The sequence below is a fragment of the Rutilus rutilus genome (assembly GCF_951802725.1).
Source record: "Rutilus rutilus genome assembly, chromosome: 21".
Taxonomy (NCBI): domain Eukaryota; kingdom Metazoa; phylum Chordata; class Actinopteri; order Cypriniformes; family Leuciscidae; genus Rutilus; species Rutilus rutilus.
This window is the reverse complement of record NC_140226.1, coordinates 10403988-10416590: the sequence shown is the minus strand read 5'-3', so window position 1 is coordinate 10416590 and position 12603 is coordinate 10403988. Positions and strand designations below refer to the sequence as shown.

General features: G+C 39.5%; 1 protein-coding gene across 1 annotated transcript; it reads right to left on the bottom strand.

Moving 5' to 3' along the window:
* Nucleotides 1-2660: 2660 nt before the first annotated feature.
* On the bottom strand, nucleotides 2661-3627 carry myct1b (myc target 1b). The gene is made up of 2 exons (XM_084394116.1): nucleotides 3503-3627; nucleotides 2661-3325 (listed from the first exon to the last, which is right to left on the bottom strand). Exons 1-2 carry the CDS (start codon nucleotides 3555-3557, stop codon nucleotides 2808-2810), a joined length of 573 nt encoding a protein of 190 aa, XP_084250242.1. The 5' UTR covers nucleotides 3558-3627; the 3' UTR covers nucleotides 2661-2807.
* Nucleotides 3628-12603: the final 8976 nt, after the last annotated feature.

Sequence of the window (12603 nt, the reverse complement as noted above, 5' to 3'; positions counted from 1 at the left end):
AACAGATTATAGCATTTGCAGATTGATGAGCAAGAACAAGCCACCTATGAGACAAGCGCTGCATGCAGAATCATTTAAAGACATTTCATTTCTCTGTCTGCACCCACACTTGAGTTGACATTGGTCCCTCATTACGTCACGGGATGTTTAAAGCCCCTGCAATTCAGGTTTATACTAAGAATAACGCTGCAGAAATTATGCATCGAAGCATCAGCACATAAAAAAACGAGCAAACGCGCAAAAAACATACAGAAAAATCATGCACAACTAAGGATGAGGCAGCTCGCAGGCGTCATGGCAACAGGGATGTGATGATGGCTGAATTTTAATGACACCCAGCCTAAGACTTCATAACTGCATTTATTCTCATTTCAAATAGAAATATTCATTTATAGAATGCGTTTCTCCCAGGCTGATAAAGATACAGTATATGAAATTTCGTTTACAACACAATCTCAATGTTAATTGCTATAGAATCAATATGAAAATAACCATTTAGGGCTTCCAGATCATAACTGGCTCAGTTTCCCACATCTGATTAAATAAGAATTGTGGCAGGTAATTAAGCTGGATGCAGTTTAAAATAAATCCATCAACTATGGTTGCCACCTACACTCGTGATATAATTACACAACGATCAAGGATACAACATTGACTATTATTGTGACATTCCAAATAAATCAAATGTGAACAATGTGAACCAAAAAGAAAACAATTCATTCGAGTAATAAAATAAGAATTCGGCATTCATTTCTACCAGCAAACTCACCTCTACCAACTCGCTCTCAATGCGTCTAAATGCTTGCCAGATGCTCATGCTGGATTTTACCCCAAAGCACATTAAAGTCATGCAGTGAGACGCAGTGCATTGGCGCAAAAGAACCCTAGAATGAGGGGTTTTTCGGCGTGCGAAGGCAACCCGCGCTCTGACGGAATGGTGCTTTGATCACATGGCCCACAACCCCATCCAGATAGTTTACAACAAATGCGGTGCACGAGCAAACCAGAGTCAGACTGATATAAATCACCAGTCTTCATTCTTATTTTATCATACGAATTAAAATTCAGGAATTTGCTAATAATATTAAGCTTCACTGAGAAAATAAAGCTCGGATTTCAAAGACTGTTCGATTAAAGCACGCTACTAGAAAAACGATTCAAAACGCTGTCTTTCCTTTCAGCGCCCAAAAGTGATAATTCGATCTCTTTTCAAGTTATTTTGCTCAATTTACTCTTTTCTCACGCGTTTTCTATAAAACCTATTTAATAAAGTTGCTATTGATACTGTTCACCACAGTTTGTTCAGTTTTTTTGTTAATTTTATGCCAAAAGGTGGCAACAGACAGGTGTTTAAAGGAGTCATTGAATCAAACGACTCGTTAAAACGCCAACCTTTTTCACGACCAAAGCACGCGATTTACCCACAAATTACATTAAAGAGATTTATCTTTCTCCATCAATATTCTCCAATTCTGGACATGACTTTCATCAAGATGTTGTGTTAAAACACAACACCTGCCTAAATGAGATAATGTTCAGTTGGTTCATGAAATGTACAGGCTCAAAACTTCAAAACACAGATTCGTTCAGTGAAAGAGGCGTATCGGTTTAGTAGTCCAACCAAGGAAATTCTCCTTCACTCCTTCACCAATGGTATAGCACAGACTATTTACCTCAGAGCTCATGGTAAGTTTGACCTTAAAGTGTTTTTGTTATTAGCCTACTTGTATTATATTATATATATATATTTTTTTGCAATAGGCCCATCCATGGATAAAAGGTCCACTACAACCTGAAAGATGTTCAGACGTCACGTCTTTTACAGACTTTGTAAGCCAATGGTAGCACAGACTATACCTCAGAGCTCATAATTAGTGTGTCCTGAAAGTTTATTTGTTATAGCCTACCAAAAAACCTCTTGAAACCTTTTCTTCTGAAACCCATCTGTTGTGCATGTACTGATTCGGTTTCCTATTAGTGAAAAGTAATTTGACTAATTTCACATGTTTCCTTTACTCAGGCAGTCTGCAACAAGGCTCAGGACTCAGGAGAGACACTTCACTTTTGTCTCAGGAAAGACAGAACAATACCATATTGAAGAGATTCCCAGGAGGCGCTCTGCTGTTTCTGCTGTTCCTAGTGTATGGTTTACTTTAGTAGACAAAAATAAGCATACAATGTTCCTTCACTTTTGTATGTCGATGTATCTCGCCATGTACTTATATGGTAGGCTATATGAATACGGGAATCATTCAGTACCATGGTCTATGTCAAAGTACACATAGTTTTAGACAGCTATGTTTCACATTGACCAAAAATGTTCTATACTGGGTGACACTCGGTACACTTTACAGTAAGATTACTTTCTCAAACATTAAAGTCACCATGAAATCAAAATGGACAGTTTTTTTTAATGGAAAATTTCAGTATTTATTATACACAATATACATAATTATTTTTAAATTCATGTTCCCTCGTAATTTCTTATCAAAATAACTTCCCTTCCCTCTTTTAGCGAAATCTTTTCTCTGGCCTAAAGGCGGGACAACCTGTCACTCACATGAGATCGACCAATAGCAAACCACATCTATCCAATCAATTACCCATGACAAAATGAAGTCCCGCCCTACATTGCTTCTGAGAATGCGCTAACTAACAGGACCTTATCGTAAAGTGTTTCTGTACTTATGAAGATAACGAGTCAAATGAGTGTCTGTAGGATAAATCAGTTCCCTTCTCAAATCAGAGCAAGGCTTGAGTTCATGTTTGGGATTTATGTGCAGTCCTTAGTCTCTTGTCACACGCAGTCAGGGACAGGTCTCTTGAAAGATGTGAATGACGCTGTCATATGCAGGTGGTGGAGTCTGTCTGGGTAGAAATCCTCTTAGACTGCCCTTCCCAAGCCAGAAAGACTCTGCTGGTTCTGTACTAAATGGATCTGTGATGTTAGGAATTAATGCAGCTTGGTTATCATCCTCTGTTTCATCACTAGTCTTGTTAGTCTTTTTTAGTGGTGGCCGAAAAGTGGCGTTCAGAAAGCTGGGGCTTCTGCCCAACAGCTCATTGGGGTCTACGGAGGTCTGTCTGTGGAGGTTTAAAGTCGTTCTTCCCGCATATTCACTGTTCTTGTCAAAACCGTGACTCTTGTATTGTCTGAGGTGACAGCGTTGATTACGTGAGCCTTTCGATTCTGATGGCTGGTCTTGACGTCTGGTGATCCTGACCGAAGCTCTCCGTCTTGACATCCATGTAAGGAGGAGGAAAATCAAGATCCCGATGAGCAGACCCATCAGTATTGACAAGCAGAACGCCAGGATGAGCTCCTCTGGACGGAAAGGTTATTGAATTTTGAGTATGTTATATATATAACAGTTGAAGGGTTTGCAATAGACTATTTTCATATTGAAAATATTTCATATTGACAGTTTAAATTGATATACAAATATAAGCCAGCTTAAGCAAGGCTACAATGATAGTAAAACAAATGCACAGCAATTCTTACCTAAATCTATAGGTTTAAGTATTTCCCAAAACGCATTAGTTTCATTTGAAGCCATAATAGTTAGCAGAAGCTTGTCAACATGCAGCCAAACTCAATCCAAGCCCACAAGGACTGTTCACTGTATTTCTCAGGGAATAAAAGGGAAGTTTGCATAAAGGGAAACATTGTCGTCATTCTTCCTGCCTCTTTACTTGTAAAATTAGCAAGTGCTCGGCTTATCTGTTCAGGACAGAAATCCAGGGGAACAGAGCTGTTTCCTCTTGCATCATTTCCTTCGTTTCAGTGGATACAATACAATGGCTTATTCACCCCATTATATTATAATTGACCAACTTACACCTTTTTGTAGACATTTCAGCACTTTAAATTTCCTACTTTTGCAGTAAAGTTGTTTTGAGATTGAGTGAGGATAAAAGGAAAATACTTAAGTGAAAAGAAAAAAAAACTAAAACTGAACAATGCATCTATCGAGATAGTTTTGATTTGACAGTTCCCATAGGAAAATGAAAACGCCCATGCAGGTGATAAGGTCTCAGTTGCCAGAGAGTATTTCCTTACTGCCTTAGTATCTGTGCCTTTTGGCCTATCACTGTATGTTTCATGATCATAGAACCAAATAATAATACTCTTAAAAATACCCACCTAAAAGTAGGAACTATATAATTTTTGCTAAGTGTCTAGAAATGCATGTCCTCTCAGAAGAAAAAGGAAGATGATATGCATTAAACTGAATTCAACCGAATTCCCAGCCTCTGTTACCTCCTGGTGTCCTGGCTTTTACAAATATTGCAGTGTAGGGAAACTTTTAGAAAACAATAGCAGGACAGCCTTGCTCTGAGTTTATTGCAAAAACAGGAATGGCCAGCAGATGTCATTATTGAACTAAGTTGTTCTTGATGGAGAGGCTACACTGTTAGACTTTTCAAGGGTTTTTTACAGTAACTTACTGGCAACACTGTTGCCAGTAAGTTACTGTAATTAAGAGTTACAGTACCAAACCGTATTTCAGTTTTGTGTAATACAGTGCATTACTGTAAAAACGAAGCTAATCAGTACAGTGCATTACTGTAAAAACTAAGCTAATCAGTACACTACTGTAATTATTTTTATTTGTACTAAATATAAATTAGATTTGATCATTTTGATATATGATAAATTTTATTTTTATCCTACATAAGTACTACTTTCATACAAACCAATTAGACAAAGTTATCACAAAATACCATTTTTTTATTTAAAACATTTCATATATATCACAAAATAAACATGCCAATGCTGGAAATGATGTGTGAAATTTTTACACATTAATGGGTGAGTTTAGAGACAAAATGTTTTGTGTTAATTTTAACTCATTCATTGTGTTAATGATTTTAACAAAGTAAATATGTCAGAGAGGTTAGCACAAAGATGTGTAAACGTGTTAAATTAACACATTATGTGCTGTCCTTCACTGCAAACATTTTTGAGAACATACATAAAACCATAAACAAAACATTAGCATTTGACTAAATGAATGTAGAGTCATTGGTTGTTTAGCTTATACAAGTATTATAATGAAATATCAACCATTACATTCATAAAACTGCAGAATATAAATACATTTTTAAGCATTCAAAAAGGAAATGTCCAAAACAGGACAAAACACAGTTCTTTTCACAATACATGACACATAACCCCACCTTAAAAATAATTTCACTTATTTCCAAAAATGTGTTGGATTCATGTACACTGGTGGCCAAAAGAAGTATTTAAGTGTCGTAATGTTTTTGAAAGAAGTCTCTTTGATGCTCAAGAAACATTTCTTATTATTATCAATGTCTGACTGTCTACTCCATCTTTTCTACAGCATAGGAGTAAAAGTCATCATCAAAATAATCTTTAAAAAGCCAACACAATGTTTTTGTCCACCTTTGTGAATAAATGAACTTCTCCAAAGATTGGTTCCTGTTCAGAACTTGATTGACAACATCAGAGTGTTCCCTGGTCTGCATGCGTGCCCACAAACACAAATGTACTCAGTCCTTCAGAGGAGATCCCGGATCCAAAACTATATGAGAGAGAGAGAGAGAGAGAGAGAGAGAGAGAGAGAGAGAGAGAGAGAGAGAGAGAGAGAGAGAGAGAGAGAGAGAGAATATTAGTGTCACATTATTTTTAACCTCCTTTTTTGTTAATTTGTATTATTATTTTCACAAAAACTTAAGAATATATATTTGTAAACAGCTTTTGTCAATAAATAGCATACAAAAGAACTAAATTAAATTATGCCAGATTAAATTTAATACTTACAAATCCTAAATTATGTCCAAAAATGCTGAGATCCATAGAAAGACCGACTGAAATCGATGATTTTAGCCCATTTCAGCTTGTCTGCAGTGAAGGAGTACCTGTTTGAGACAAATACACAGTAAGATACATGCAAGAAATCACTGTGTGATGATCGTTCTCCTTGCTACAGTAGTTAACCCACCTGTGCGCCAAGGTTATTTTCGTAAACGAAAACTGAAACTAAGACTAAAACTATTGGTCAAAAAACATTTTCGTAAACTGAAATAAAATTAGAAATTTATAATAAATGAAAAACTAAAACTAAACGAAACTAACAACAGTTACTGAAAAACTAACTGAAATAAAATAATAATTAGCAAAAATAAATAATCGTTTTCGTATTTAATAAGCTCTTTACTTTGGTGGAAAGTCTGACCTGTGGCTGTTTAGGGAAATGCCTGTAAATTGCGCTTCACACGCGTGAAGTTGCTGAGGCGATTAACCGCTGTCCTGTGACGCCTTCAATGAAGGACCAGCGAACACATCACTAGTCTTAAGTGGCTGTTCTTAAAGGATGCGTCCGTGGCAGTGGAATGGGAAATAATAACTCAAGGTAATGAGACGCAAGTTGAACTTCTTTTAACTTGAGCAAAGCGTTTTTAGAATGTCCTTTCATTTGCGTGCGAGACGCGGGTGCAACAGCAAAACAAGTCCGTCAAGCACAAAAATACCTTTAATGTTGTGATGTCATGCTTTCATGAAGGTTGACAGGCTGAAGGTGCTGTTATCTTTGTTTTTACAAAAGATTTTCTGCTAATAATATTGTTATCCATGTGGAGACATGTCCACTCACACTCTCTCTCTCTCTCTCTCTCTCTCTCACTATCTTTGTTGGGATTCTCCATCTAGATGTAATGGTTGTTATATTGTACAAACTGTATATTCTGTCTCCTTACACTAAACCGACCCCTAAACATACCCATCACACACACACACACACACACACACACACACACACACACACACACACACACACACACACACACACACACACACACACACACACACACACACACACACACACACACACAGCCATGTTTATGTGATTTGTGAGGACATTCCATAGGCGTAATGGTTTTTATACTGTTCAAACTGTATATTCTATCCCCTTACACTGCCCCTATCCCTAAACCTACCCATCACAGGAAACATTCTGCATTTTTACATTTAATAAAAAACACTGCTTAGTATATTTTTAAAGCCATTTGAAAAATGAGGACCCCCAAAATGTCCTCATAAATCACCTATTTTCCCGAGTGTCCTCATTTGCAGGTGTGTTATCATAAAAATGTCCTCAGTTGTCATGAAAACAAGTACACACACACACACACACACACACTAACCCGACCCATCACACACACACACACACACACACACACACACACTAACCCGACCTCTAAACCGACCCATCACACACACACACACACACACACACACACACACACACACACACACACACACACACACACACACACACACACACACACACACACACTAACCCGACCCATCACACACACACACACACACACACACACACACACACACACACACACACTAACCCGACCTCTAAACCGACCCATCACACACACACACACACACACACGCGCACACACACACACTAACCTGACCCATCACACACACACACACACACACACACACACACACACACACACACACACACACACACTAACCCGACCCCTAAACTGACCCATCACACACACACACACACTAACCCGACCCATCACACACACACACACACACACACACACACACACACACTAACCCGACCCCTAAACCGACCTATCACACACACACACACACACACACACTAACCCGACCCCTAAACCGACCCATCACACACACACACACACACTAACCCGACCCATCACACACACACACACACACACACACACACACACACACACACACACTAAACCGACCCATCACACACACGCGCACACACACACACACACACACACACTAACCCGACCCATCACACACACACACACACTAACCCGACCCCTAAACCGACCCATCACACACACACTAACCCGACCCATCACACATACACACACGCGCACACACTAATGGTGCGTTCAAGTCCTCCTGGGAAGTTCGTACGTACGAGGTGGGAAGTAGTGTTTATAACGGCATGTGCGTTCAAGTCACTTTCGTCGGAGCAAAATGGCGAAGTACTTTCTCTTAATTAATTACACAAAAATACAGTAAGGTTCTTAAACTCTAGTTCTAGAAAATGAAGAACAAAGAAATGTGCATCAGGTGTACTTTGTATTTTTATGTTTTTAATTCATTTATGAAGCCACTGCCAACACATCGTTACATGTTGCATTGTTGTATTATAATACTATCATATTCTGTGTTGGCGATTAGCTAACTGAGCTGTTAATAGAAAAGCCTGACAATATCACAGCTAAATACCTTTACGTATTGTGTATTCCGCCATGTTAATCACTGACACGCCCCCAACTCGGAAAGATCGGAGCTTAGAGAAAATCCCGAGCTCCCCACTGGTATTTACGACATTGTGGTGGCGTTCAAGTGCGTTCAACTCGTAAATACGATCTATACGAGATGACTTGAACGCACCATAACCCGATCCATCACACACACACACACACACACACACACACACACACACACACACACACACACTAACCCGACCCCTAAACCGACCCATCACACACACACACACACACACTAACCCGACCCATCACACACACACACACACACACACACACTAACCCGACCTCTAAACCGACCCATCAAACACACACACGCACACACACACTAAACCGACCCATCACACACACGCGCACACACACACACACACTAACCCGACCCATCACACACACACACACACACACTAACCCGACCCCTAAACCGACCCATCACACACACACACACACACACACACACACACACACACTAACCCGACCCCTAAACTGACCCATCACACACACACACTAACCCGACCCATCACACACATTTTCAAAAAAACTCATTCTGTGTGATTTAATTTAGGCCCACAGTGACACAAGTCCCCATGAGTGTTTGTGCATTCAGGTGTAAGTCCCCACCACGTTAGAAAAACATGTACACACTCACACACTGCATAGATACTTCATTATTTAATCACACTGGCTTCACAGCAGGTTGTCAGATTAATTTAGCTGTTTTTTTGTTGTATGTACCAGTGTCACTCTGAAAAAAGCGTCACTCTGCATCTCGCTTTCGAAGTTTTCTGTTTGCTCTGCTAAACTATAATTACTAAAACTAAAACTGAAACTAAATAAAATAAAAACTAAATAGAAATGTGTTTGCAAAATAAAAACTAAACTTAAACTAACAAAACCATTAATGAAACTAACTAAAACTAAACTTAAATTTAAAGCAAAATTGAAAACGATATTAAAATAAAAACTAAGCAAAACTATAATAACCTTGCTGTGCGCTGATATTAGGACCTTCCTAGTCAGGTGGAACTGCAATGGTAGAGTCTTCTGGCTAATAAAATATAAAAATAATGCAAAAATATAAACTTAAGTTGTTTAGAATGCTAGATTTGGTCTGAATGAATTAGTGAGAGTTTTACTGCAGTGCTTACCTGGATACATTTAATCTGGTGAGACTGAACAAAGACAATGGTCCATCTTCTGATTGGTTTATTTGCTGTGTAATAAAGTTAGACATAATGCAAAGGTCACTTATTTGATATAAAGTTAGCCAATTTTATAGAGATTTTATAAGATATTGTAAGCTACCTAGTCTGCACCAGTGGCTCAAAAGCAATTTTCACATAGCGTATGCTAATCATTTCAGCAAACTTATCTCAAAATATATCACAAATGGGCTGGCCTACCTCTGGAATCTTGCTAATAAGTCACTGGCGCGAATTGGCGCTTTGTTGCAGTTGCATTTAAACACAAAAATGGAAGTAAATATTAAATTCCATAAAAAAAAAACAACAACTATAATATGGTATAGTTTGCAAACTAATGCTAAAACTATAAAGGTTCTCATCAGTAGGCCAACATTAGGCTATAAACAGAATTTCACATTAGTTTATTCACATTTATTGTTAATGTAAACGCGTTGCTCGTTGGCATATTTTAACTCGACAATTCAATAATCTAACAAAGTGTGTAAAATGAAACGTTAGCTCAGTTTACCATGGTAAAGTTCGTTACCGCCATGTTGACGACGAGTAACGTTAGGCTAACGTTAACGAACATACGTTAAACTGGGCACAATCCTGTCAACAGCCAGTCTATGGTCAACATACACAGAAGGTTTTTTTTTTTTTTTTTTTACCTTGCTTGCTGATCTCTCTCTCGGTGAAGTGAATTCCGTCTCTTCCCCGGGCCAGACACGAACGTCGCGATCCAACAAAAGACAGACAGTGTCCCAGAATCACAGAAAGACAGAATCCCAGACAGTGTAGTGATGCGCCGCGGCCGTTATATTTCAGACGCAGTCCGATACGAGTCCAAGTGCTCGCGCTAGTTCTTACAAGGGATAAACAGGTTTGCATTTAAAGGTCCGGTCGCTTCAATGTGTCCAATATAGACAGCCTCTGGCTATTATAGCGTTGTAGACACGCTGTGTAAGGCAAAAATTAGGAAATAAAAAGCATGGTGGAATGGTGCCAGCCAGAGAGGCAGTTACGTCAAATACAGTAGTATACAGCAAATTTAAAAAATACAGTAAGTCTCTGTATGTGGTGTTAGACGTCACAGAAAATTCCCATGATGCAATGGGAATCACAGTTATTTACTGTAAAGAGAAATAGCAGTATAATACTGGGGGATTTAAAGTAAATAACTGTAGAAATTACAGAAAAGTCTAACAGTGTAGGTGGTAATCTCTATCTATCTATCTGTCTGTCTGTGTCTGTCTGTCTGTCTGCCTGCCGTCTGTCCGTCCGTCTATCTATCTATCTATCTATCTATCTATCTATCTATCTATCTATCTATCTATCTATCTATCTATCTATCTATCTATCCATCCATCTTTCCATCCATCCATCTATCTATCTATCTATCTATCTATCTATCTATCTATCTATCTATCTATCTATCTATCTATCTATCTATCTATCTATCTATCTATCTATCTGTATGTCCGTCTGTCCGTCCGTCCGTCCGTCCGTCCGTCTATCTATCTATCTATCTATCTATCTATCTATCTATCTATCTATCTATCTATCTATCTATCTATCTATCTATCTATCTATCTATCTATCGTCCATCCATCCATCTTTCCATCCATCCATCTATCGTCCATCCATCCATCTTTCCATCCATCCATCCATCCATCCATCTATCTATCTATCTATCTATCTATCTATCTATCTATCTATCTATCTATCTATCTATCTATCTATCTGTCTGTCTGTCTGTCTGTCTGTCTGTCTGTCTGTCTGTCTGTCTGTCTGTCTGTCTGTCTGTCTGTCTGTCTGTCTGTCTGTCTGTCTGTCTGTCTGTCTGTCTGTCTGTCCGTCCGTCCGTCTATCTGTATGTCCGCCCGTCCGTCCGTCCGTCCGTCCGTCCGTCCGTCCGTCCGTCCGTCCATCTATCTATCTATCTATCTATCTATCTATCTATCTATCTATCTATCTATCTATCTATCTATCTATCTATCTATCTATCTATCTATCTATCTGTCCGTCCGTCCGTCCGTCCGTCCGTCCGTCCGTCCGTCCGTCCGTCCGTCCGTCCGTCCGTCCGTCCGTCCGTCCGTCCGTCCGTCCGTCCGTCCGTCCGTCCGTCCGTCCGTCCGTCCGTCCGTCTATCTATCTGTATGTCCGCCCGTCCGTCCGTCCGTCCGTCCGTCTATCTATCTATCTATCTATCTATCTATCTATCTATCTATCTATCGTCCGTCCGTCCGTCCGTCCGTCCGTCCGTCCGTCCGTCCGTCCATCCATCCATCTTTCCATCCATCCATCCATCCTTCCATCCATCTTTCCATCCATCTATCTATCTATCTATCTATCTATCTATCTATCTATCTATCTATCTATCTATCTATCTATCTATCTATCTATCTATCTATCTATCCATCCGTCCGTCCGTCCGTCCGTCCGTCCATCTATCTGTATGTCCGCCCGTCCGTCCGTCTATCTATCTATCTATCTATCTATCTATCTATCTATCTATCTATCTATCTATCTATCTATCTATCTATCTATCTATCTATCTATCTATCTATCTATCTATCTGTCTGTCTGTCTGTCTGTCCGTCCGTCCGTCCGTCCGTCCGTCCGTCCGTCCGTCCGTCCGTCCGTCCGTCCGTCCGTCCGTCCGTCCGTCCGTCCGTCCGTCCGTCCGTCCGTCCATCCATCTATCTATCTGTATGTCCGCCCGTCCGTCCGTCCGTCCGTCTGTCTATCTATCTATCTATCTATCTATCTATCTATCTATCTATCTATCTATCTATCGTCCGTCCGTCCGTCCGTCCGTCCGTCCATCCATCCATCCATCCATCCATCTTTCCATCCATCTTTCCATCCATCCTTCCATCCATCTTTCCATCCATCCATCTATCTATCTATCTATCTATCTATCTATCTATCTATCTATCTATCTATCTATCTATCTATCTGTCCGTCCGTCCGTCCGTCCGTCCGTCCGTCTATCTATCTATCTATCTATCGTCCATCCATCCATCCATCCATCCATCTTCCATCTATCTATCTATCTATCTATCTATCTATCTATCTATCTATCTATCTATCTATCTATCTATCTATCTAT